Here is a 27,806-nt window from a genome sequence, read left to right as displayed (position 1 = left end):
AATTTAGAACTATTGTGACTAAAATATCAAAATAGTTCAAATTTATCATAAATTTTATCTTAAAACCCTATCGGTGACTTAGAATGGATTCAAAATAGATATTTAACATTCATCTACTAGTACATACATAGACCATATTAGATATGGAAGTATCTTTGTGGGTTGTAAATGCCGAAAAGATGATATACACACCTTCCTTATTTGTTTGCAATTCTATTGAAACAATGGAAGAATATCCAAAAAAAGTCATATAATTCGATATAAACCTCACAGTTTGTTTTATCCCAAACAGTGAAATAATTCCTATCTATCCCTCAGAGATTAAAAAATACTTGTTTTTGAAGATAAAACCCTGTATAGATCCGAACAAGTTTTATAGAGAAGGCTGTTTTTATGCATCTTGGAAGCCTGGTCTTTACTTGGGCTTTTCTGCATAGAAGAGACCCAATTTCTCCGAGCACGCAGCGATGCAGCTTCTCTTTCCAACCATCAATGATGTACCTGAAGTCCTGGAGAAGGGGGGGGGGGTACTAGTTTCGTAACTAGAAAAGTAACATTTCCAAGCAGAAACATAATGCTATCCATCACATGGTCTAGCCTAACAAACTACAGGTTGGTTTATTACAAACTACTGGTTTGTTCATTCTTACTCCCACTCAGTTTTATACACGTACACGGTGTCTGGTCCTTCCAGCTCTGTCCTGCCACTTGCTACATTACGGTAATCGAACCCCGCAGGGTGTCTGCTATTTTACCAGTGGCCAGGGTGACAGCTGTCTGGTCCAGGTCATTGATATCACATGATGATAAGTTTGGAAAGAAGAAGACGTTCATAAAGAAACGGAGTAAAAACAATATGTTAACATTCCGTGAAGGGAAACATAACTACTACTTTACAGTCCTAAAATCAATGCCTCGTAGCTATTATGTTATTAATTCTTGACGTCCTCAATGGGTGTACCAAGGAGGGTGTACCTAGTACCTCCATGTTGGTGTCCCAATTTGCTTTTTTTTAATCGTAGCTCAAGCTTTTTCGAACATTTCAGTCTCGGCTGATGACCAACTCAAATAACCACTTATAACGTTACGTGTCTACAGATCAAAGAGGAGAATGCCAGAGGAGTACTTTAAAACTTGACGATGGAACACAACGATGCTGTGCATGTTTGAGGTACGACCCACTGAAATGCAAACAGGGACACGAACGTGACGGCCAGAACCTGCCCTTTTCACTGTTGCTGAGCGCCATCCTGTAGTCGTCTCTTCTTGGTGACCCAACAGACCTGATTCGCGTTGTTCCTTGCCTAGGGATAGAAATGAGCTAGGGTTCACCTTGGGTTCATACAGTTTTCCCTAGATTCCTAGAGTTTGTGGTACCTTTGAAACAACACCAGTAGTCTTAAAAAAGTGGAAGACCGAACAGTGTTCCTGGGTTTGATGGGTTCACGGTTAGAGGTCTATTGTATGATTTGTGATTATTACCTTGATGTACGTCTGTATCAAAATTTCCGACAGCAGCGCACGCAAAGCGCGTTCGAATTATTCTAAATCTTTCTATAGAAGCCCACGCGATACATTTAGAATACTGACCGGTCCGGAACACCGGTACCCGTATCGAACGTTATAATGACCCAGCCAGCCAGGTATGGCATTATTACCTTGATGTATGTCTCCAAGGATTTAGCCAGCTGGATCTCGAAGCCGGAGTGCATGACCCCGCCGTTTTCGCCTGGTATGGGGATACTGGCTGCCTGGATGAACGAGTCGTAGTCGGATGACTTCCGATACTTCGTCGGGTTGGAGGAATTCATGACCACGTGGTCTCCTATAAACATGCACAACTCAAAATGTTTCTGGTGTATGTACATATAGAGATATTCACAAATAGGGTGTTTCTGAACCATTGATTTGCATCTGTTAATACATTTGAATGTGTAAACACGTTGATTACGTTGGGGTTATTATGAATTCAAATTCATATTGGCGATTTTTAGGTTTTACCATCCAACATGGTGGACATTGCTTACATCATAGTCACGTGAGCGTAAACACCCAATCAATAGAGGAGAAGATTCGGCTTTAAATACCACAAGGGTGGAAGCAAGACTCCCGGAAGAAAAAGATACCATCGTCCTTCAGCCAAGTCAGCACCTTCTCGACCAGAGCCTGCACCTCCGCATCGCTCAGGTACATCATGAGCCAGTTGGAGAACACGATGTCAAAGCTGAGAAGAAGAAAAGAAGAGATATCAGGACCGCATCGTGTATCTTTGAATTTCTCCGTCCATACCATCTTCAACTTTAAAGTAAAATTAAAAGTGCAACATCTACTCTCCAGGAAGAGGTTGGTGGGGAAGATTGTGTCCTTTTTGTCACATGCCCCGTTTATTGTCCGCTCTCCTGGCATATGATTAACAGATCAAAATCTTCCCCACCAACACTCACCTCTTCGAAGGCATCTCGAGCTTGGTGACGTCAGCCTGCATGAAGCGGACGTTTCCGTGATGACCGTTGACCTCCTCGTTCTTGCGGATGAACGACTCCATGAAGTCCACGGCCGTCACGTGTTTGGCCTTCTCTGCAAGTGGAGCCGTGTAACGCCTGGAGGGAAACAGGCGAGGATCATGTGGGTCAAGATCTATACCATGTGACATCGTGTGGCGCAATCGGTAGGGTGTTTTGCCCAGAACCGAGAGGTCCCGGGTTCGAAACCGCTGCTATGACCCGATGATGTGCCCTTGGGAAAGGGACTTTACTCGACTTTCCTCACTCCACCCAGGTGTGAATGGGTACCTGACTTAGGTTGGGGAATGTCGTATTGAGGTCACTTGCTGGCGCCGAATGGCAGCCTCCCAGACCCTAGCGAAAGTTCCCGGCAAAGTGCAAGTGTGGAGCAAATATGTATCTCGTTGAGTATTACTAAGTATGTGATTGTAAACCCTGCAGCAATTCAGCACTGGCTGCCATTGCACGGGTAATTTCTGACCAACAAACCATTATTATCGATATCATTACATGTATTACTATACTTAAGTCTAGGAAGAATGTTGTATTTGCCGTCCATTTTTTTTCAAGGCCGTAACAGGAAACACAACATTTTTCTTAGTATCACTGATCTGACAACAGGGTGTTTGCAACTCACGTGACTATATATGACGTAAGCATTGTCCGCCATGTTGGAGGGTTAAACCTGGCAGGTGAATATAATTCCGCATATCTAATCATACAGTCACCTGCAAACATACTTTACGCTTAGAAATCCATAGGTCGACTCTTTTAGGTTTAGTCCGCCAGCATGGCTATGATTATTTTGAAAATTAAGTTACAGGCGTTGCCGGCTTTCAAAAGTGAATAGCTTGTCGTGCGTACATTTTGCGTTGCCTTTCATCTGTTCCCTCTTTAAATTGAATGGCGTACATTTCGTGGCTACTGGTACATTGTCGTCAAACGCATTTGCTTCCTATATATGACGTATTTTTCAGTTCAGCCAAATGAAAGTTTTGGCAAAAAAGCGCATCAGTGTATACGCTGAAAGTTGTAAAGTGGCCATGCCAAACCTACCCGATGCCTGCGCCAAGCTCCAGGATGGTTTTTCCTTCGATCCCGGGCAAGAGAGACAGGATTTCAGGCAGCTCATCTTTGGACAGCTCCTTGGCGTTGTCGTCCAGCATCATCTCCTCCAGGGACGCCTTGGCGGAGTGTTCCCGCCAAAACTGAGCCATCTTATTCCGCGTTGCATCGTCTGTGAAAACCAGACAGAAGTACAAGACACTTTGTCGACCGTTAGTCTAAATCAGCGTTCTAAAGGTTACATAGGACCGGTCAATATTCTGGTCGCGACCAAATGTTTTTTAGTCGAATTGGAGTCTTATGTGAAGAAGAAAAAATATATTGTAATTTTTACACTAGCGTTCCTGTAACTAGCTCCTTACTAGTGACTTTATGAGTTAGAGGCATGCTAGCTCATTAAATCACTAGTAATGGATTTAAATGATTCCTTACTAGTGATTTTATGAGTTAGAGGCATGCTAGCTCATTAAATCACTAGTAAGGGATTTAAACAATCTCTTACTAGTGATTTTATGAGTTAGAGGCATGCTAGCTCATTAAATCACTAGTAAGGGATTTAGATAATCTCTTACTAGTGATTTTATGAGTTAAAGGCATGTTAGCTCATTAAATCACTAGTAAGGGATTTAAAAATTTATTACTAGTGATTACTGAGAGTTACTCTTACAAAAAATCACTAGCACAACTTTTTTAATTACTTCGTGTTTTGGCATGTTTTACTAATACTAACAAAATAAATGTGTTAAATAATCAAGTCTCTGTAACTGTTACTTGGCATGCCTGAACAAGTACGATAGGGGATCTAGTGCCACCAAAATGAAGTCAAATTCACTCGAATTAACCCGAAGACAGAAGTAAAATGTTCAGGCTATACATAATGTAGAAAATGACTAATAAACTGATGGTCGAACCAACGTTACAACTACCAACTACCATGCATCTGTTAAAATATCAATGGGTTCTGTGCGTTCTGTCATAGTCTCACTGAAAAAGACCCTACCACAAAACGACTGCGTCCGGTAAAGGGAGAGAGTACTGTTTTTAAGATATATTGTCTCATCAATTAACTTGTTCAATGCTGAGTTAAAATTCAATACTTACACTCGACGCTTTCACCACAGTCGCTACTCATCTTGGAGGGCCTGCACAGGAGGAGTAGTGATAACGAATTACGCAACATTGTCGCCTCTGATTAAGAATTACGTTAAATTCTCAGAGCTGATTACTAATTACGTTAAATCACGAGGCTTCTCATCCGGCTTCAACACTAAACACAAGATTCAACTATCTAGTTCTGCGTCAAAACTACTCAGTGAGTATTGATATTATGTTGAATACCTACTTGAGCGGACACGGCCTCTTATGGTCTTAGGTGGATCTTTTCCTGTGGGATCTTCCGTTAATCCTTGTTGTTCGTACGCGGTTCGCGTCCGTTGATAGTCGTCGCAACGTCAATCGTAGGTTAACTGGATAGCGACTCGAGTGCAGCCAAAAGTTCGACGGTTGCGTTCTTCGCCTCTTGGTGTCATGAGCTGGGCTGGAAAAAATAGGAAGCACGTAAGTACTAGTACTCGTGTCCGTTGTCTTGTGCGGTTTTAGAGTCGACGAAAACCCATTGAGGTCAAGGACTGAAAAATCAAAATGTTGTGTTACCGGTTACCCGACTGCCCCCGGCAAAAATCTGCCGACCCTAACCATCTGTTTGGTTGGGAACTGAAAAGGAACTAATCTCCAAGCAAATCTATCGGTGGCAAAAGGGCCGACCGGTAAACCAAGTGACTTCGGTGGCTTTTGATACTGGTTGGCCCTTTTGATACTGCCTTGTCACCAACTACAACTTTATTCAAAATATGCAGACTGGCAGGATATCCCACTGGATATCCTGAATTGTACTGACAATAACAATTGTCGGTTCCACTAGTCATTATATACAAAATACAGGTCACAGTCCAATTTGATCTAAAATGTCCTTGAACTATAAAATAATTGCAAGCTTGTGTGCGTGGCATCAAGAATAAACCGTCGGACAGGAATGACGAGTTTGAATAGCCATAAATATACATGTTAGGACAATTTAAAGATCAAAACAATTTAAAAACGATGGTTTTTACCATATTACACGTTTAAAAGTTCACGAAAGTGACTGGTTGTACAGTTTTGTGGCATGAAACAGAAACGAGTTCTTCAGCCGTTCGGTCCTACAAGTAGGTAGAGTTCTATGGTTATGGTTTCTGAGAGTTCTACCGGTTTGTTGTTGCCGACTGCTTGTTGTCATGTAGTGCAAGGGATGGTCTTCAGAGTGCATCTGTTGAAAGAGTGTAACATCCGTCTAGTTGTTTCTCCAACTTGAGAGTGACGGTCTATTTCTCTGAGTGAACCATATAGCAACAGTGACTCCACCGTTGGGGTGAAGAGGCGCACTTTAAGCCTAGCTGGGAGGTCTGATTTCCAGATGTTGTCAAGCTTGTGGCAGGCCCTCCACGCTGCCGCCTTCCGGGCAGTGATATCTTTGGCAGTGCTCTCCATGTGTGATCCCAAGTAGTTGAAGTCCCGTACTTCCCCTAGATCTTCAAGCAGACAGGAATCTTCTGGGTGAATGCCATATACTTGGTTTTACTGGCGTTCATCGTCAGGCCCACCTTTGCAGTTGAGGTCTCAACATTCTGTAGCAGCTCCTGGCCCTGCTGGATTTCCTCGGAGAGAAGAGCGATATCATCAGCAAAGTCCAGGTTAACGACCACTCTTGGTCCGACACTCCTACTCCTCCTCTTCTTCCTTTCCCTGTATGGCAACTCTGAGGGCATAATCCAGGACGATGACGAAGAGGTATGGTGCCAAGGTGTCGCCTTGTAACACCCCTGCCTGTATCCTGAAGGGTTTGGTATGAGCTGACTAAGCGAGCTTTTAAAAGTTCCAGCCGTTACTTTGGTAGAAGGCAATCTGAACAAGTATATAGTAATAAAGGGCAATTACTACAAGTTCAGCCATATCGAATAAAATTGATCGATGAATTGTGTGAATTAGAAACATTGCAATCATGTAACATTAGATTAATTTCATCATAAAACCATACAAAGATTAACCTATATATATTTAAAATTTCACAAACTTAGTGTTTTCTAACGTTAACAACAAGTGAGGTATAAGTAGAACAAATGGCTGAGATATTTTTTTTACAAGTTTAGCAATCGTACCAATATAGACTCTACCAGACTCGAGGGGCGGCTTGAAAGAGTAGAAATTGGCCAAATAGACAGATGACATGCCAGATGAGTAAGTCTGTTACAGGCCTGGTCTGCTATAGAAGTACAGTTTTCAGAGTTTGCACCGAATAGCAGCTCGTCCAGACCTATTCAGCTCCGCCAACTCGCAATTCAGGCCCTGGCTGCGAAGAGAGAGTAGTCTCCCACTCAATGATAACATAACCAAATGCTTCTTTGGGTTTTCAAGACTGTTTGTGGCGTGGTGTCTTTGGGTGGAAAATACATATACACGGTGGGGGTAATTAGCGGTGTGAGTGCTAGTATATGGACGTGATGCAGGCTGCAGTACACCTGACCTCCGCATAAAGTCGTTGCGCAGAAGTCATTGGTTGTTGTAGTGTGGCACCAATATACATACCAGTAATGGCACAACTCATTGGCATTAGTCAGAGCCCTACCAAGTGAAATTCACACCATTTTCCTGCCATTGTGGAGCTCATTGATCAATCTATTAAGAAATCAAAAGCTTGAGCTGGGTTTGGAACATCTTGAATGATTCATGAAAACTGTCCCTCCTTTGCGCAATTGCCATAGTCAAAAGCCAAATTATAGCTGATTTTATGAATAACCCCAAAATTACATCACACTCATACACACAAATCCTGGGAAGGGCATCTCGGTTGGAGCTGCACCCGTCTTTCGGTCGGGACGTGAACTGATGCGGGTCCCATGTTCGAGGTGGTACCTTGCCAAGTTGCAACCCCTCCCTGTATTACATATACCCTGCTACTGAGACAGCAAGGAAACTTGGATATATGCCACTAGGCACTACAACTTGAACAACACTAACCACCACATATCCAGTCTAAACGTCACCACAATTAACTGAGCTGACCATGCTAAAGTAACACAAGGTCAAAGTACACAATACTGCGTTGTCAATGTGTTGTGTTGCGTTGTTTGTGTTGTGCTGTATTGTGTTGTGTTGTACAGTGTACGTGTTCAACGTTTGCGATCCGCCGACTTTGAAATGAGTCGCACTCGCCAATGTTTTTGTGCAATGGTACCACTGGGGCTTCTTCCTAAGTGATGACATAATCCACGACGGTGGACTGTACCACCGCTGCTCTCATCGAGGAGTCCTGACTTCCAAAATTGAATCAATACCCAAGGCTTATAAAGAACCATTGTAGGCCAAAATTGCATACTGTACTGACTATCAATATGTATCATAATGATGCAAGTTGATCTGTTTTACTTACTTCGGTGTTTTGTGTCTACACTACTCGCAGAACACCCCCGGGCCACCAAATAGTGGTGTCTTCGCAAATACGTCGGGGCTGGAAGGAAGTGTCAGTGAGAACAAGGGGCAAGTACACATGCAGAAGTTGCTCAACTCAGTGGACTCTAACCACACGTCGGGCACAAACACGGGTGCGTTGTACTTTTTTTCCAGCCCAGCTTATGACACCAAGGGGCCAAGAACGCAACCGTCGCAGCAGGACTTTCAGTCGCACTCGGGTCGCTATCCATTCAACCTGACGCTGCAAGAAGTTGAAGTTCAAGAACACTTAACGGACGTCCGGACGAGAACCCCCGGAAATTAACGGAAGACCACGCAATCTAAGCCAAGATGAGTAGCGGCTGGGGTGAAAGCGTCGAGTGTAAGTATTGACTCTTAACTCTTTTAACGCATTGAACAATTACTCGACTTACTGAATAGATTGCACTCATGATTCCCTTCTGTGACTACCGGTCACGTGTGTTTTGTCACGGTAGGCTTGTTTTCAGCTAGGCTATCTACCAGACTGGCTATAGGGAGAATACTATATTTGCCACGGGAGTTTGGTCATCGTAGGGTTTCACCGTTAACCTTAACGGACTGACTCTCCTGATCAATTATCATCTCCCCTTTCTGCCACTTCATCCACACCCCCATAGAAAAGCATGGTGTGGTGGAGGTCAGAACCGTAGTACCGTCGATCTACGGACACCGTTCCCATCAAGAGACAGCTTAGTTTTGTACGACACAGAATGCCTTCGACTTGGTATCGTAGACCTTCGAACAAAGAATGTGACCCCTGGACCGGACCATTTATGTAGTCTTTACGGCTCTTGGTTCATAGCTTGGTTGAAAAATTGACCAAATAGACCGAATACAACGACAGAGGAGTTAGTCAGCCATAGATTAACATCTTGCAACCCACTGGGGTTGACGGTCTGTTTGGCCAATTTCTACTATTTTTCCAGCAACCCATGGTTTGAACTACACTGTACATACATGGCCCCTCTTTGTTCGCTTTCCCATTACTCTCGCTGCTAGTTTAATGGTTTACTAATGAACCATGCTTTAAATACATTTTTGTATAGCTGTGCAAGGGTCACGTCAATTACTGTAGCACGGAACTCATTGGCCCAAATTGTACAACGACATTGTGGATGAATGGTTTCTGGATTGACGGTTTGTGGCGCTTTAGTATTATACCTATTACGGCATATGTATTCAAATACGGCTACACAGTCAAACGCAAGTTACCACCTCTACATAATATAAGGACCACTTGGCTAATGTGACCACTTTTTGGTAGACTCTACCAGGCCCCCGTCCTATCGCTGGCAAGATAGTAGAAATCGGCCGAGGTACTCCGCTATACAAGGTAGTCCGCTATACAGTGCAGCTCCATTATCGATAATTGAGCTTCACTGTATAGCGGACCCTGTATAGCGGAGTACCTCGGCCGATTTCTACTATTTTGCCAGCGATAGGACGGGGGCCTGGTAGAGGCTACCAAAAAGTGGTCCCATAGATAATTTTTGTGCAAAGGTTAGGTATGACAGGTTGTTCAGTGAAATATAGCCAGATCATACAAATACAGAAGTGTGTAGATGTATCAGAAAAACAAAACAGAACTTACTCTGATCGCGTGCGGAAGCCTAATGGGACGTTATGTGGGCCCGGCGGCTACACTGTTGTTTACACTAACCTTGAATCAGTTGTGACATGTCATGTGACCTAGTGATTCACCCGTTGACCTTCGTTAAGGACAAGGACAAACCATTTTCACTGGTTGAAATCATTTCCAGACGACTGAGATGCATAAATGAGGTGCGTATTTTCTTTTACGTTTCATGTCCCCGTGGTGCAAGTGGTGACGCAAACCCGCTGCTTCGCCATCTGGATCAAATTTCGTGGATCCTGGGGCCCGAGTTCGATCCGAGGGTCGGCTCAGCTCGGACATGTTGTAAGGGATTGCATTCGTCATTTAGGATGGTGAAGTAAAATCTGCGGCCCCGTGTATGAGGGAGCTTCGGTGCTTAAAGGAGTCCTAAACTCCAGAAGGCGGTGTTATTTTCCACTAGATTATGTGTCAATGAATACACAATCAGGAGACTTTTTACAGAATTTTGCTAATGGTGAATTACACAAGGTGTGTTTTTCAAAACAATATGATACTCACTAAACCCTTGCAGACCTAGTCTGTATAACGCAAACTCCACCTGTCCGGGGTTTCTCTCCCCTCCCCGCGGTCTTGGGTTGCGAGGCGGTTACAGGCCGGCGAGCGGTCACAAGAGGCTTGATTGAATTCAGGCTATTGCAGACCCTACCCATGTATTTCCTATGTGTAATCATACATCTTTAATGGTGAGTATTTTGGCATAGATGAGGGTGTTTAAGCACAATAAGAAGGCCAATTGTTAATAAGATATAAAAGAACACAAAGCAAGACGAGTTTTTCTTAACCACCCTGACATTCTTTTTGTAATCTAACTTCTGCCAGGCCTTGTCAGGCACATTGTAATAAGCCATAGGCTGAGGTTGTTTAATCTAATTAATCAGAAAATAGAGGGTCATCTGGGGAATTCGGTAGAATACTGAATGCTTTTTGATGCTCATTGGACTAGTGGGTACTTTATCGTATACTGTAAAAAGTATTCATTTTTACTTCCTAAAATTATCATCTATTGGAAAATAACTCCCCCCTCTGGACTTTAGGACTCCTTTAAGCCTCAAGCGTCAAACCTATGCACGTAAAAGAACCCAACACACTTATCGAGAAGAGTAGGGGTGACCCGGTATGCTTGGCCAAAAACGCCGTGGCGGAGCATTGTCTAAGGCCAGTCTCATCGCATCCTTCCATCTCCTATTTACTGTCTGGAGATCTCTAACAATCGTCTGCTGCCAGCTCATCTTTGGACGACCCCTTCTTTTCCGGCCTTGTGGTTTCCATCGACGTACTTGATTGGCAAATCTCTCAGGTGGGAGTCGAACAACATGACCCGCCAGCTCAACCGTCGTTTGCATATGATTGAGGACACTGATTGTTGTTTTGCTTGAGTTCTGACGTCCTTGTTTGAGATGAAGTCGCTCCACTTGATACTGGCCAAGATTTTTCTTACACCGTGATTTGCTGTCGAAGTCATACGAGCCTTAACGAGATCCCTAGTAATTCCTCCCTGTAAAAACATATCCAGCTACTGAGAAAGTGTAGAAATTGGCCGGCCATGGAGTTCAGTTATACCCTGAAATTTCCACCACTGGGCGATCGCGGAGCGACCAAAGATGTTATAGCCTCCTGGGCTGGCAGGGTCTTTTGCTGGGGATCCCTTATTGCCACCTACGGAGGTTCCCCATTAAAGACCCTGGCCCCGATAAGTTGAAAATCGCGAATCTGCGCTCCCCAAAAAAATTATTGCCGGCCGGCACCGCACGGGAGGCCTGAACATATACTCTCCAAGCAGAGGTCGGTGGGGAAGATTGTGACCGTTTTATCATATGCTCCGTTTTTCGTCAGGATAGCTTATGAAAAACGGCGCATAAAACGGTCACAATCTTCCCCACCGACCTCTGCTTGGAGAGTATGCACATAAAGGAGGCTAACATTCGACATATTGATCAACGTATTTCATAGATATGTTAGAACTAATTTGTTTCGCCTTTTAAAATCACACAAGTTCTACATCTTGCACACCGTATGTAACGAGATACGAAAACCGGAAGTTGCTGCAGTAACAAGGTGCAAAAAATCGACTTTCCAACACTGTCCCAAATGCCATTAGTGATCATTAGTACCATCATCTATCCAGAGGTGACACAAATATCCGAAAACACAAACACACAGACAGACAGACAGACACACGGACAGGCACACAGACACATCAAAACAATACCACTCAATTTTTTCTAGACAAGTACGATCAAACTACATCCGTTATTGTTCGTGTTGCGGCCCATAGCTACACGTGGGAAACGGGTCATTTCATTCACGATGGGGGGGGGGGGGAATAAAATCAACAATACCACATTCACTCTTACATTCCCCGTAAGTATGTGCACGTAAATATGCATTCGATATGCATTCGCTGCAAGTCAAAAATATGTGACATAAATCTGCAAACATTGGAGCTGCTACTGCACAGTAATAATTCTGAAAATGTTGCAACGCTTTGTAACATTTCGCCACCACCGCTGTGCAATATGCAACACTCAGGTGCTGGTACTTTTCCATCATGCCACTATGGCTCTTTAACGTCCCACGTGACTTTCATAGCTGACCTACAAGAAAGCGTGTCTAGCGTCTGCAGAGCCTTGGGATTTAAAGGACTTTGTACAGTACATTGACCGATTTTCTCAGTCTGGGTCCCTAATACGCCTCGCTCTCCCAACAATAATCTTTCTCCTAGGCATACGCCGAACCGAATTATATAACGCAAAACCACCTGACTACTACTAGCACTAGTGCATGCCGCTGTGTCTCTCGTCTGTGGGAGCAGGTTTAAAGCAACCGAAGATGTCTGGGCCGTTTGATACCGGGGTTCCCAACGGTGTGTCCGCTAGTAATGGATGCAGTAACCACGAAGACTGTAACGACAATAGTAAGTGTCCATATCTGTTGCATATCTAATAATTTCCCTTTAAGTATTTAAGGTTTTTCGTAGTACGGTTTATATAATTTTACGATTATATTAGCTAGTGTAGTGTACGGCAGTATTTAGTTACGTACAATTCTATCAGCCCTGACCGTTCGAAAAACCGCGTAAAAAGTTGAACCTCCGAAGAATATTCACGTTAGCAACAGCTACCCTTCCTGTGTTGTGAAGACGACTTGAAAACTCTCTTTCTTTGGTGTGTGTGTGTTTGAAAAAAAAAGATTTTCTGTTTTCGAACATTAAACATGAAAAAATTTAATGTGGATCGTGGGACCAATTCATTTTTTTTCTTCGTATCTGTAAAGTTTGATAACACGTATTGATGTGGGAAACACTTTGTCAGTTCATTCTTGGGTATTTTCCAAACGAATCACGTTTTGTATACGTATATTTGCGCGAGGCGGTGTGCCAAGTTTGGATCTGAGAAAGATTAAGTGTCACGCCTGCCAGCCAGCCGAAGTTGTTGCCAACTATCTTTTGGCAGTAGGGGAAGTCAAACCGTAAACACGTCGACCTGTTAATATCAAATATGTTTTCAGACTGACAAGAAATCATTTCGGCGTATCGTAATGCGCCAGCTTCGGATAATATGTAACGTTATGGTTCGTTGATGAAGTTTAGACACACAGGTTAAGACTATCTAAAGGCAAATCAATCTTTGCAACTGGATAAGATGCGGAGATTGCTTCAGGACTTTTGTTTATGCTTGGTTGTATCACGTATTATTATATCCGTCCATTTAAAGTACCCAACCTAACTAAGTAAAACAACATTGCAAAAGCAACTTGTTGCCAGACATCGAACACCCCTACCATCTGGAGTGGTTCGTTCCAAGTGGAAATTTTCCAAGTTGAGTTGAGTTGAGTTTATTGAGATGCCCTTTAGCCCCTCCAGGGGGCTAATCTTCCAGGGCTCATTAAACATTACAACACATAAAACAAGTTCAGCAGTCAGCCTAGGTGCGCCTAGGTGCAGCCTGCCATTGTCTAGAAATGCCCAACCGAACGTAATCCTGTCTGGTGATTTGAATGGGCAGACGTTGGTGGATTATGTTTTCATGAACTCATCATCTAGAATTCGGCGAACTAGGTCTTCGGGACCCATTAAACGAGCCCATTAGAAGAAAATGTAAATAACCCTTTCTTCTACTTATCCCCCTCCGATCCCTTTAAAGTTACATCTTATCAAATCCATTGACACTTGGAGCCTACAAAACTTCCTTCTTTCAAAGACACACCCACGGGGTGGCTTGGGGGTACAGCACTATCATAAGTACCATCCAGACTCAATTGTCTTGGTTAATTTTTCCGTTTTTTATTCCGTTTTTCTGTTATCATGGAATTGCTTTCCCCAATACGCTTTCTAAGACGACCCGACGTTTAATAGTAACGTAAGCAGTCCATTCTTGGTAGCAGATTTCTGGAGTAATTCTTTTCATTCTAGTTTTCTGTAATATAGACCCCATGTTACATGCACGTGTGTGTCGATATGACCGCCTTTGACCCCTCAGTTATGCTACCGTAACAATGGTCCTGCTGCATAAAAAACAAGCCGCAAGTTAATTGTTGAATATTAAGTTCAGTTGTTATTTTCTTCGTAGAAGGGGAAATATGTTTTTTTACGGTGGATTCCAAACAATTCTGTAGTACAGCTCCGGAAATACGCATCCGAAGGTCACCGAAAACCGCGAAAATAAAACCACCGCGAACGTTTCGATAAGTACAGTAATCACTCTGTACTTTTCCATCATACGAGCGGCACGTGACTTTTACAGTTGACCTACTAAGGAGCGTATACTAACGACATGTGGTCTTTGCAAGTTTAATGACCCTCAGAATTCCCCAATTCAGCCTGTCTGCGGAGTGCCATTCCTTCTTTTTTTTTCCTCGAATTAAAGACAAACGATGCTGATCAAAGAAAAATCTATATCCGTCTCTAGGTGTGTAATGCCTTTTCAAATCTGTGTGCGTGTAACCACGTTTTAGATCCGGATTCAGGATCTTTCACAACAATTTTGGCAACAAAATTGTGCTCAAAGAAAAACAATTTTCAATCCGTGTTATATAAGGTTTAGTTTGTAATACGTGAAATCTGTGTGTTTTATATCCGTATTAAAGATTTTTCAGAATGACTGTTGGTAGAATTTCGTCATGATTTTTTGCAACGACTCGGTCGGATTCAAACATTTCTTGATGGTTTTCAGAAACCAAGAATTTCTTCATGGTTGTAGTGGCATCTGAGCTTCGATAAAATCAGGGTGCTGAGAGGCCTAACCGATTAGATTACATCTTACATATTTATCTTCGCCGAGTACTTGTACTCGTTTTCAATGTTTTCCTTTGTTCGTAGACTTCGCGCTTGCAAAATGCTCAAAACATAGCTGCTAGTTTGGGGCAAACTACTTGTACTGACGTAACTTAACGATCTTTTAAGAACCTAAAATAAAACACTTCAAGTATCAAAATCCAAAACGGCCTCAGAATTAAGCGCCCTCAAAGCAATTCACAACCTAAAAAGTAGTCAAATCACGCCCTTTAGGAGGTTGCACAAATATGGAGAAAAAACGTTTCATTTGAAATGTTTACACGACGTTTTATTGCGAATGTTGACTGACTATGACAGCGGTTTTCTTCCCCCCTATGTCTCATGTATAGCGGCGTGCAGCTCGTATGTTCTCTTGCCTGCCGTCCTGCCGGGCGGCGCGGGTAGGGGCCGCGCTCGATGGTGGCGTTTGAGGTAATTGTGTGGTGGTGCAGGTAACAAAAGTAACGTTAAGATCTGCTTCTTCAAGATTTCACTTCGTTCCTTGGGTTACTCAAGGGACTAACAATATATTTTAACAGTTTATTCACTATGAAAATAATTCAAGATATTTGTATAACAACAACTTGACAACCAACTTTGTAGAGGTCTTGGTTTTGAATGGCAATAACCCAGCATGTATTGAGAGGGAAACTCTCGAGAGGGCGACGATAAGCCTGTTCACGGATAAAACTGCGCATACGCACATAGATGTTTAGTGGATAATATGTCGAAGTTAAAGACCCCTGGCACATAAACAAAACACGTCTGGACATGTATGAAGTACGTTCTGGACAAAAATTGCTTACAAGTTAGGGGCTTTCACCTTTGACATGTCACCCACAAGGGTTCTCACTGTGCACGCGCAGTTCAAACCGTCGACAGGCTTGACGGTCACAAAATCGTCGGTAAAGCCCCCAACTTTGGTCTATGCCTCAGTTGCTTGCTGTTTTCTTTTCAGCTGCCGAAATAGTTGTTGCACACATGAATGCACATATCAGACAATTTTGTGGCTTCACTTTGACTCAAACAAACAAACAAACAAACAAACAAATGCTCTGAAAATAGATTACGATTCGGTCATGTGTTTTCAGTATTCCAAGCCTTACTTGGATTCATCGTCTGCTGTGTGACGTCATAAGTTCTCGCCAAACTTGCTTTCTTTGTATTTTGATTAGCTGCCATTTGCTTTGTGTTGACCAATGACTTGAGTGGCACGGTGCATGACTGCAAAGTTAGCTCGCAATCTGTCACGGTCAAAACGTATGCTGGCGTTTATCTATTTCGTTGTTGCTATACACTTTTGACTGTTAAGAATGTTTAAAAAAATCAAACGATGAACGTTAATTTCCTAGACAGCTGTGTTAAACATAAACCGTGACAGACTAGGAACTTGAAACGTGCTTGCTAGCCAACTTTATGTGCAAAAGTTTGATCCTGGATGCGGTTCATCACATTTTGTACCACGTCAACATGTACTTCTTACATCATAATGATATAGCTAGTACCGTGGCAATGTTGTCTTCTGACTTTACAGAATGCAAACTTAGTGTATATGTTTTCTTCACATTTCCGAAGAATTCTGTAGCGTGTGTGAGAAATCATATAAGAATATTTGGTTCGTCTAGATATTGTTTTAGCATTACACAGAAACGCCTGACAATACAGTACAGAAACGGTAGTGTAAGAATTGCGAAATATTCAGAGAAATTTCGTTCTTCTTTACAAGGTATTCACTTCCAATAATTAGAGTATACGGTCGCGACCAGAATATTGGCCGGTCCTATTTGATATCTATTAGATATGAATACCGGTTTAGACTGACGGTCTTTGTCCAACGTACTAACAAAGTGTTTCGTACTTCTGTCTGGTTTTCACAGACGAGGCGACGCGGAATAAAATGGCTCAGTTTTGGCGGGAACACTCCGCCAAGGCGTCCCTGGAGGAGATGATGCTGGACGACAACGCCAAGGAGCTGTCCAAAGACGAGCTGCCTGAAATCCTGTCTCTATTACCTGGGATCGAGGGCAAAACCATCCTGGAGCTTGGCGCAGGTATCGGGTAGGTTTATTTGTTTGTATCGTATACCAAGTAAATTGCCTCATGGCGTAGCACACCAGGTTTGTACTGAAGAGTACAAGCAGCATATCTGACTGACTTATTTGGTCCACTCACACCGGGAGTTCGGACATGGACACCATGCAACTCTTGTTCCTTCTTCGCTCTGTGATCTACGCTGATGCACTTCTTTGCTCAAGTTTCCTATCCGACTGATACCTTAGTTCTCCTTTTTAAGTCATATTTAGAAAACAAATGTATTTTACGACAATGTACCCGCCCGACATCTACATCATTTGAAAGAGGAAACAAATGAAAGCCAACGTACATGTACAGTCATAAAGCTTGTGACTTGATTTTCTGATTAATCATAGCCATGCTGGCCGGCTAAACCTAGAATAGTCGACCTATAGATTTGTATGCGTAAAAAATGTGTACATGCGACTGTATTTACAAATACAAAGTTAGATTTACCTGCCAACTTCCAGGTTAAATTTTCCAACATGGCTGACAATGCTTACATCATATATGTAGTCACGTGTGTGCAAACGCTCTACATGACCAATCAGATTCAATGTTACAAGTAGTATAGATCTTGTGAAGTCATGATCCTCGCCTGTTTCCCTCCAGGCGTTACACGGCGCCACTTGCACAGAAGGCCAAACACGTGACGGCCGTGGACTTCATGGAATCGTTCATCCGCAAAAACGAGGAGGTCAACGGTCATCACGGAAACGTCCGCTTCATGCAGGCTGACGTCACCAAGCTCGAGATGCCTCCAAAGAGGTGTGTTGTGGGTAGCCTGGAGTCCAGGCTCAGTGGTAGCTTTAGTCCGCTTCCAACGGTCGCTAGCTCGCAATCGCTATTAAACTTTACCCCCGAAAGCTGGACACATATGAAGATGATATGGACGGAGAAAATGGACATGCAAGTTACCGCACGACCATATCTTACGCTGAATCAGGATTTACCTGTGATGTGTCCAATACAACACAAAAGTTGGACCTACCAAATCTTAGACTGATCAGCACCAGCCTTTGTCGAGGAATGCGCCAATCTACCGCTTCAAAATGTCACTTTTTACTGATAGGACAATTGACTCGGTGAACAACGGATGAGATGGAAAGCTGTAAAAAGCTTGCAGCACCCCCCCCCCGTTTCTTCCAAAGAATGGCTGCAAGCTGTAAATATATTGAAAGATTAAAAATTGAACGATATTGATGTAGCAAAGTTCTTTATACACGACCAGTAAATAATCGCGGATGAGCGACATGGCCCTGAAATCTCTCTTCTTTCTTTCTTCTCAGCTTTGACATCGTGTTCTCCAACTGGCTCATGATGTACCTGAGCGATGCAGAGGTGCAGGCTCTGGCCGAGAAGGTGCTGACTTGGCTGAAGGACGATGGCATCTTCTTCTTCCGAGAGTCTTGCTTCCACCGTTCAGGTATCTAAAGCCAGATCTTCTCCTCTATTGATATGGTGTTTGCAATCACGTGACAATGACGTAAGCAATGTCCGCCATGTTTAATGGTTAAACCGGGATGTATCCAATGTGAATGTGTAGTTACGTACCTCGACGTAATTAACATGTTTTGCACATGCGAATCTATTCACGAATGCAAATAAATGTTTTCACAACACCCTATTTGTGAAATATGAATGACTGAATGTCACTGCATGATCATATGAAAGATGTAAAAATGCAAAAGGCAAAAGCACTACGTTCAGTCGTTAGAATGCATTAGTAGAAACTGTCAAGAGTACATCAGCAACATTTTGAATCGTGAAAATTTGTAGGAAACCACAAACGATCATTCAACCCAACGAACTACCGGAAGCCATCTGACTACGACTCGCTCATCCAGTCAGCCGGTATCCCCATACCAGGGCCGGAAAACGGCGGGGTCATGCACTTCGGCTTCGAGATCCAGCTGGCAAAATCCGTGGAGACATACATCAAGGTAATAGTTTGTCATGCCTGGGCCGGGATAACGTTCGATACGGGTGTTCCGAACCGAGTGATAACTTGGTTTATAACCTGGGTTACCACATGTACACGGGCTTCTACATTTCTCACACGGGCTTTCAGAGAATATTTAGAATGCATTTCGAGTGCGCCGCAGATGAAAATTCGAATACTGGATTCGGTACCGGTCGGAACCTGTACCTGTACCTGATGTTACATTTAGGTACGCAGCACTACTCTCTAGCAATGAAGAGCCAAAAACGTGATCTATCACCAGTTGACAAGCGGGCTGCCCTGCACTCCGGGTGCAAATAAACCATGATGGCATTGTTACATCTGTCAAGGCTCTCTGCAGGGCACAAAGAACCCACAGCACGCACACGTGATGGAAAATCCCAGCTTGCTCACTCAGCAGACTCCGTCTCTAGATTATAACGTTAGTACTAATAGTAGATAACACTTTATTGCCTAGGGTCTAACTTCCAATGTGACTGTTGAATAGGAATTTTCAAGGGTAACGTTAGGATGCAGCAAGAAACTGTTTCCTTAAGGGGAAAAATTACCAGACACATTGAAGTTGGTTCCCCGTGTAACACGTTATACTTATTGCACGAAAAGTGTGATTTACCGAATATGACGACAAAATTTGCCTTGTTACTAGTCTGGCCAGGTATGCTTAAGTCAATGTCTTCTCCAAAGTCAGGACAAGAAAGACGTATAAAAAGCCTCTAAAAAGACGAAGCTGTAACCTTACATCTGCTTGGAATTTTCCAAGGGCATATACAGTCAAACCTGCCTAGGCGACCACCTTTTCAGCGCGACCACCTGGCCATCGCGACCGCTTTTTCTCGGTCCCGAAAATTTTCCCCATAGGCACAAGCATTAAGCTGCCTGCCCAAGGCGACCACCCGTCCAACGCGACCGCGACCGCCACGAATTGGGACCGCACAGAGCACAATCCCTGCCCATGGCGGCCGCCTAATTTTCAAGCGTGTGGTGACATCGGATCATTTTGCTGTCGGATTTCACGGAAATGTTTTCAAGACTTTGAAGGACAAAAATAAGGACAAAAATATATGGAATAGCAATGTTATAGCATCGATTCCTCCATGAAGCGTTTTAATAAAACGTTCCCCCTATAAACATTGTAAATGTTTGTGATGTTGTTGTACCTATCTTATAGTTTACCGCAAACTTAGTTCGGTTTAAAATCAATTTTCAAAACGAGTACGTAGTGCATGGCGTCAAAAAGTCAGATTTCACAGAAATTACTATCTATTTCTTGTATTTTCAACAAAAATGTGTCTGTGTCTTACTAAACTCCAACGAAAAATGACTTCGCGGCGGGCAAAACATCGGGCGAGAAATGTTGTCCTGACGCCATCTTTGATTTGGCGTGGCCCGGATTTGGCGTACCGCTGACCTTTCTAAAACACGATGCTTTTGTGTATGAACATTTACGAATACTCTAGTTATTGATGAAAATTAATATTCTAATTTTCCTTTTATTTCCATGAATCTCACAAACCTTTATTGGACGCTGTGCGTTCTGCTGCACTGACTGATACCTTTCGATGCCGGTCGCACAGAGCTTGGCGGCGCGGCGCGACGAAATCACACCGTTCCGTTTTCATCTTTTGATAGGATCCTTAAGTTGTCAGATCGAAAACTTTTTGCCCCTTTTATCCAGCGGTCGGCGCCCCAAAAAGGCTGGGGCCAGCAGGTGTTTCCTAGGGATTTGTCTTAGGCCGTAAAACTTCGATGATGTGTGTGTGTGTGTGTGTAAGGCGCTGCGAGATCATCGAGGCAACCATTGTTTTGTAGTCAAAATTATGACAAAAATTTGTACACGATGTAATGAGAATTGAACCTAGTGGGGGTCATGCTGTCTAAATTCACATACTTTTCTATCCATTTACGTACTGTATTTGAAAACCTCGACCTGGAAACATGTGAGTGGAAATCCTCTTCATGGCGACCACCTGCCCATCGCGACCGTTTTTGCTCGGTCCGCCGGGTGGTCGCCTTGGGCAGGTTTGACTGTACTGGTAGATGTTGTAAGCGTAAGGTATAGACATGTCTGGCTTTTACGTCATGGAATTTTCCGCACAGATCAGGGCCTGGCACAGATAATTCGAACTGATAATGGTAGACCACGTGACGCTCTCAGCTGTGCCGCATGCGATCAGCTGGACTTTGTGGCGTAGAATATGGTAGTTACAGGGTCCACACTTAGGTTACTGCTGGGTAAATATTAACCATTTAAAGGTCGCACACACGTACAGCGTTCTGGTGACGTGGTCGTTGGATTTGTGGGGAGATCAAGGAAGAGAACACTTTTTATCAAAGGTAGGGCAGGTTCAAATGTGTCAGTTGAATGGATTTAATGCATGTGTATAAACGTTACAGCCTTACAGGGTTGTTTCTGCGATTGGTGTGTTACTGTTAGTGAATGAGTGTAAATGTAGATGCGTTGGTGCGATTTAGAAGTCTCAGAGCACGTGGGTAACGTTTATATATGTTTGTTATTGCCATAAATCATGTTACGGTCGCTACGGTTTATGACATCGTTCTGTAGTGGGGAGGGGGGTGTTGAGTAGAGTATGATCCATGTCTTGGCCAGGACTTGTTTTTTCAGCTTCAACCTGCCATAGTCTCCTTTAGGAGTTCAGGGAGCGATTCAAAAGCTCAGAATTTAAACCATTCAAACCAACAGAAGCCTGACTAGTTTCCCCGTAGCCTCTCACGTCATGCCCACGCGTCGGTGATACGGTGATATCATAGGCCTGATGACACAAGTAATTGACCTTTGCCCTAGCGCGGGAACGCACGGTAGGACGTTTGCGCGATGACGTCAGAGCCGCCATGTTGGTTTCTTAAACCTGGAAGAGGCAGGGATGTAAATAGATTTGCTTGAATCATTTACACATGACTGTAATGATTTCGTATTAAAAAATGAATTTACTTGTCATATGTAGTTTTCAATGTTTTTGCAGTTGAAAATTTAAGTATCCCCAAGTTTACGTTTTGTGATCAATGTCTTTATGTTTCAGTTTTGTTGTTACACATGTTGCCGCTTATTTTGTATGTGTGCCATGTTTTTTTTTTATTCGTTGAATATCATTTGAAAACCAATAAAAAGAAGGAGTTGTAAAAAAAAAGTTGTGACTGCCAAGTTTCATGAACAAAGCCGCCATCTATCTCCCCAGGTAAAGAAGAACGTGAATCAGTTCTGTTGGGTCATCAAGAAGAGACGACTGCAGGGCATGGCGCACAACGGCTACAAGACCTTCCAGCAGTTCCTGGACGCCCAGCAGTACACGAGGAACGGGATCCTACGCTACGAGAAGATCTTTGGGTATGGATACGTCAGCACCGGTGGACCAGAAACTACAGAGGTAACTAATAGATAACTGTGTTCTGATGTGATGTCATTTACTTGAAACTATAGAAGCTTGTTTTGTCAACATTATCGATTAATTTTACAAGGTATATTCTTAGTCAGAAAATGGTGAATTGGATAGACTAGTTTGAATTATTTTGAATAAAAGAATATCTAAGTCACAATGGTTGTAAATCTAAAAAAATTGAATATGAAATTTATTTGAATTTGCTTAGATATTTTGGAAACATTTTCAAAGGGACTGCACAAAGATAGTCTAAATTTCCGCTTGCTTGTCTGTGTGTTTGTGTGTGTGTGTGCGTTTCCACTTTTCCCGATATACATTATGGCTGGGTGGGATACCCTAGAGGCGGGCTTTACAAATGATGCAGTATATTGCCATGCATCCTCAGTTCTGCCTTGTTGTCTGTGGTGCTGGAGTCAATGATGAAGACTGACATCTCTTCTGATTGTTTGTTTTTCATTTTCCAGGAGTTTGTAGCCAGGTTGGACCTACAGCCAGACCAACATGTTCTCGATGTGGGCTGTGGCATCGGGGGAGGTGATTTCTACATGGCAAAGGTACCACACAAGACCATATACAAGTTAGATAATAGTGAACTGTATGTAGACTACATACAGTCCTAGTCGCTAGGTTGAACTCAAAGTGTAATGCTTCAGAAGAAGTAGCCTCCTTCACGGCCTTCCAGGAGCGCTGGCGTTTTTTGTTGATTTGCAATTTTCAACATATGGGCCAGGTTCTTATGTCAGAAAGGTCATGTATGTTGAAAATCGTGAATCAGGGCTCCCCTAATAATAAACGCCAGTGCTTGTGGAAGGCTGCGAAGGAGGCTACAGAAGAAGCGTAGTAATGTTTTAGGAAGCTGATGGTGCAATGCAGCTTCGTTATGACTCACATCATTTTAGCCAAGCACACTGTGTCATCTACTCTTCTGGATAAGTGTGTTGGGTTGTGCAGGGTTCTGGATACGTGCAGAGCTTTGAGGCTAACAGGAGCGGCTGCATGGGGGGACCCTGGCAACGCTTAACTGTGAATTCAGAAGGACCAGTAATACTTATTGGTAAATTGAGTTGCTCTTGCCAATGGTTTCGGGACCAAATTCCATTGGCAGTATTACATTCATGGGGTGTCTGGCAAAACTAGGTCGCGAACACTGACAGAACCAACACAACCAGGTGCTCCAGTGTATGACTTTTGTGCAATCTGGCATTCTGCTATGTGATACGAACAATTTGTCAAAAACACTCTCTATCTTTTTCCAGAAATTTGGAGCGGAGGTGACTGCCATGGATCTGTCCACCAATATGATAGAGATTGCCACAGAAAGGGCCAGTCAAGAAAATATCACCAAGGTAAGTTTGGACTTCGAAAACACTTCTTTACCTAAAGTTAGATAAGGCACAATTTTCTTCTTCTCTGTAATTCCTCTGATCATTTTAGCTGCAAATATTTCATCATTAGATGGTCTAGAATGTCCAAACATTACATACAAAATTTTTGTGTATCTCTTGAAAGTAGGTAATTTGTTATATACAATGTATAACTGTCTGACTAAACATTGTTTGCTAGGTTTGAAATCTCATCTGTCTTAATATGAGAAAAGAGCACATTTTCAAACTTTTATCCAATTTCTGCATTTCTCAATGTACCACAAATGACTTTAGTTTCTTCAAAATCCTTTTATTTTCCTAGGTGCATTTTGAGATAAGCGACTGTACGAAGCGTGAATACCCTGCTGAGACGTTTGACGTCGTCTACAGCCGAGACACCATCTTACACATCAAGGACAAGCTACCTCTCTTCCAGAGATTTTTGGTAAGGCACCCTTTTCTCTAGGCGCTCTGTGCTGAGCAACCATACAGTAGTATCCAGTATTTGATTATACTGCTGCAAGGTTCTCTGACAAGGGTGGGCAGCAATTGGCTTCTAAGTCATACCACGCTTCCAAGCGGCTTTATCCGACGGATCCACGCCAGTGAGGCCACACACATTTCCTGATGAGCTCCATCTAAGATTTGCTCATCCAAGATACTGCAACCCAACATTGGATTTGTATGACCCTTGATTTCATAATTGATAACTGGAATATGATGTTAGATGCAAAAGTATGATCCTCAAGAAGAAAAAAACACCAAAAATATTTGCTCTTTATCTATGAAATTCGTTGAGAAACGTGTCAAATATAGATGTTGGTTACTTATAAAAGCGGTTGTAGTGCGGTCGCAGCCGCTGCTGGAAAGAGGGTGTAAGAAAACTTAAATGAGTGACAGAATCATTAATATATTATTGCATGCAGTGTTACAAGATCCAAGATCTTTCTTTTTCAGAATGAGACTTTAGTTTTGGTCTAACTTTCCAACTAGAGAATGAAAGTGAATTAGTCATCTGAAGTATGTTGATCTTGAATGTTTACTTAAAGATTTTATTTTTTCTTCCAGACGTGGCTGAAGCCAGGAGGCAAGCTTCTTATCTCAGACTACTGCTGTGGAGACAAGGAGTGGTCCGACATCTTCAAGAAGTATGTAGAACAGAGGGGTTACACTCTCTACAGTCCAGCGAAGTATGGCAAGGTGGGTGGTTTTCTAAAGATGTATGAATATATATAATTGTTTATATAAGTGTTTTTTTAATCTTATTCCTGAACAAAGTACGGAAAACATTGTACTGTCAATTACACACATTGCATTTCCTTTTGTTACAATGAGTATGTTATTATTAGTACAATTTGAAGGTAGAAGATTGTAGAAGATATACTGTAGGATCCATTATACAGATGTTAGGTCACGCCAATTTAATTTGTTGCTTCTTGGAATAGCATGTCCTGTTTTTCCCATTTTGAAAAAAAAAAATGGGTTACTATTCCCATTCCCAAATTTTCACTCCCAATTTTACTATTTGTTCAGTTGTAAAACTCAATAGCCAGCAAAATAGATTATAAAGGCCTGCACATACCTAAAAAGTGTGGTCATATCATGAGTTATAACTTAACTAAAACTATTTCTCAATATCAATCCATATATTACATGGCAAAAGGTAATTTAATTTTGTTACTGAAATTATAGAACTAGATCAAAGGAAGATGTGCATTGCATAAAATGAGCCATACAAAGCTCAAATTTGAATAATTCTCTTATTCTTTATGTTATTTAAACCCTTATCTTCACGACTTCACCCCAGACTATTTGCTAAAAACTTTTTATTTATTTTGCCCTGTTGCTCCAATTTTTTTCTGAAAAAATATGAGAAGCAACAAATTAAATTGGTGTGGCCTTATAATGAATATATCTGAAGCAAATTATTAAGTTTACTCCAAAAATGATTTAAGGAAATTGTGAGCAAGTCAGTTATATGGGATTGGTCTCCTTTGTTTTGAGGAATGGAAAAACATTGTTTACAAGTAATTTCATAAATAAAATCAACTTTTTCTGTTTTCTTCAGCTTTTGGAAGAGGCTGGTTTCGTAAATGTTCAGGCAGAGGACCGCACACAGCAGTTCACTGACATCCTCAACAGGGAGGTGGCCAGAACAGAGGCGAACAAGGAAGAGTTCATCAAGGTAATTACTTCCCTCTGTAGTGCCTCATCGACTCCCCCTAGCAGGAGGCTTTGGTACTGTTCTATCCATTTGATGTCAATTTCAGCCTTGGTAACAATTTGCATAATGTTGCTCTCAATGAATGTGTAGATGGACCATGAATTTATACTCTCCAAGCAGAGGTTTAGCTCCGGCTTGTTTCTGACGTCTTTTTAGGCATTTTTGTCAGGCTTTCTATTTTGTCAGGTTTTCCTCTTCACCAGCCAAATGCCTAAAAAGACGTAAAAAAACAGGCCTGAACCGCAGAACCAAACCTCTGCTTGGAGAGTATAAATTTCAGGCTCAAAGAAGTGACGATATCTTAATGTCTACCCCCCTCCCCCTTCTCCAGGAGTTTTCTGAGGAGGACTTCAGGTACATCATTGATGGTTGGAAAGAGAAGCTGCACCGCTGCGAGCTGGGAGACCAGAAATGGGGCCTCTTCTACGCAGAAAAGGCCAAGTAAAGATCAGGCTTCCAAAATGCATAAGAAACAGCCTTCTCTATAGAAACTCATATAGATCTATACATTTAGTTGAATTTTATTATGTATTAGTGTTTGTTAATTTCAGCAGGGGATTAACTTTGCAAACAATGGAAGCAAAAAAGCATTTTTCTCTGAGAGTCCTGAATCGATAGATTGATTGTCTTTCACTGTTGAGGATAAAACAAACTGTGGGAGAGAGAGAAATAAATTTTTAAAAAGGATTAATTGAATGACATGTATGCGATACCAGTTCTAGGTCTGTACAAATTTGTTTGGATCTGTACATCGTTGAGTGGCATTTTTTTTGTATTACTGATTGTTAGTCACAAAATATGTGACCAGTTTCCAGGACAGGTAATCTTTTAAGACACGTAAACTTTGATCTTTCTCTGAGGGTTCAGACTTGAAGAGATTGATAATGTTTCACTGTTTAGGACTATTCTAAATTATTTGATGTCAGTTTTTTGGATAATTTACCAGCGCATGATTGGGTTATTTCATATGTGACTCTTAAAGAAATGCACGTAAAGAAGCAATATGTGTGTATCATCTTTCAGTATTCTTATTCCACATAGATACATCCATTTTTACTTTTTTTTATGCACTATGGTAGTACATAAATGTTTTATTAAGATTTCATTGCAAATACAAACCACTTATGTCAGAAAAAATTAAAGGTGCCTTAGGCAACAAGATATTTCGTGTACTAAATTTGGGTGAAAAGTGTGATATATGATGAAAAGAAGCAATTTCAAACAAATATTGTGGGAGTCAGAGCCATCCTGCACTTCTTAGTTTGGAGGGTAGATGGTGCAGTTGAACAGTGTATGTTTACAGTCACTGCAGTGTAATAACAATATTACCAAATGCCAATTTAATGTTAACAAATGGTATCAAATATATTTTCTTACAATTTGAAGAATGAATGTGACAAAGTCATAATGAGAATATCGCCCTTGGGCACAACACACGAAAGATAAAAGAGATATACATGTATTAGGGCAGTTAAGGTTCTCAGAACCTTTGCAATGGGCCTCTTTTGATGTTAAATCGTCTTTAAAATGTATCAGTCATAGTCACAATGTTTTGTTGAGAACTGCATCTCAACACATGACTTAATTCCATATACCCTGTTTTATTCCATTTGGGTGTAACATTACTTGATGTGGTTTATATAGTCGCATGTTTTGTTGTCGGCTGTTTTGATACTAAGCAAACTTGTGTTGTCTGTTGGTGTTCACAAATGCACATGTGAAAAGTGCTACTGTGTAATTGTTCTCTACATTCAACAGCATTAAAATCTAAATTCATTTGGTA

General features: G+C 42.1%; 2 protein-coding genes across 5 annotated transcripts; one reads left to right on the top strand and one right to left on the bottom strand.

The window, feature by feature from the left end:
- Nucleotides 1-197: 197 nt before the first annotated feature.
- On the bottom strand, nt 198-9,756 carry LOC136438869 (uncharacterized). 3 transcript variants are annotated; one of them, XM_066433884.1, is made up of 8 exons: nt 9,688-9,756; nt 4,912-5,106; nt 4,671-4,711; nt 3,561-3,741; nt 2,445-2,600; nt 2,088-2,224; nt 1,659-1,825; nt 198-1,304 (listed from the first exon to the last, which is right to left on the bottom strand). In XM_066433884.1, exons 3-8 carry the CDS (start codon nt 4,699-4,701, stop codon nt 1,230-1,232), a joined length of 747 nt encoding a protein of 248 aa, XP_066289981.1. In that variant the 5' UTR covers nt 4,702-4,711; nt 4,912-5,106; nt 9,688-9,756; the 3' UTR covers nt 198-1,229. The 3 variants fall into 3 exon arrangements, with proteins under 3 accessions (XP_066289981.1, XP_066289983.1, XP_066289982.1); XM_066433886.1 differs by lacking the exon at nt 9,688-9,756 and adding an exon at nt 8,750-9,055; XM_066433885.1 differs by lacking the exon at nt 9,688-9,756 and adding an exon at nt 8,035-8,140.
- On the top strand, nt 8,322-27,806 carry LOC136438868 (uncharacterized). 2 transcript variants are annotated; one of them, XM_066433883.1, is made up of 12 exons: nt 8,322-8,436; nt 16,882-17,062; nt 17,690-17,845; nt 18,367-18,503; nt 18,857-19,020; nt 22,235-22,423; nt 22,900-22,989; nt 23,692-23,781; nt 24,122-24,244; nt 24,868-24,999; nt 25,868-25,984; nt 26,355-27,806. In XM_066433883.1, the coding sequence occupies exons 1-12, from the start codon at nt 8,406-8,408 to the stop codon at nt 26,466-26,468; spliced, it is 1,524 nt and encodes a 507-aa protein (XP_066289980.1). In that variant the 5' UTR covers nt 8,322-8,405; the 3' UTR covers nt 26,469-27,806. The 2 variants fall into 2 exon arrangements, with proteins under 2 accessions (XP_066289980.1, XP_066289979.1); XM_066433882.1 differs by lacking the exon at nt 8,322-8,436 and adding an exon at nt 12,548-12,646.

This window comes from Branchiostoma lanceolatum, chromosome 7, assembly GCF_035083965.1.
Source record: "Branchiostoma lanceolatum isolate klBraLanc5 chromosome 7, klBraLanc5.hap2, whole genome shotgun sequence".
Taxonomy (NCBI): Eukaryota; Metazoa; Chordata; class Leptocardii; order Amphioxiformes; family Branchiostomatidae; genus Branchiostoma; species Branchiostoma lanceolatum.
The sequence above is the reverse complement of the archived record's forward strand: the minus strand, read 5'-3'. Positions and strand labels throughout refer to the sequence as shown.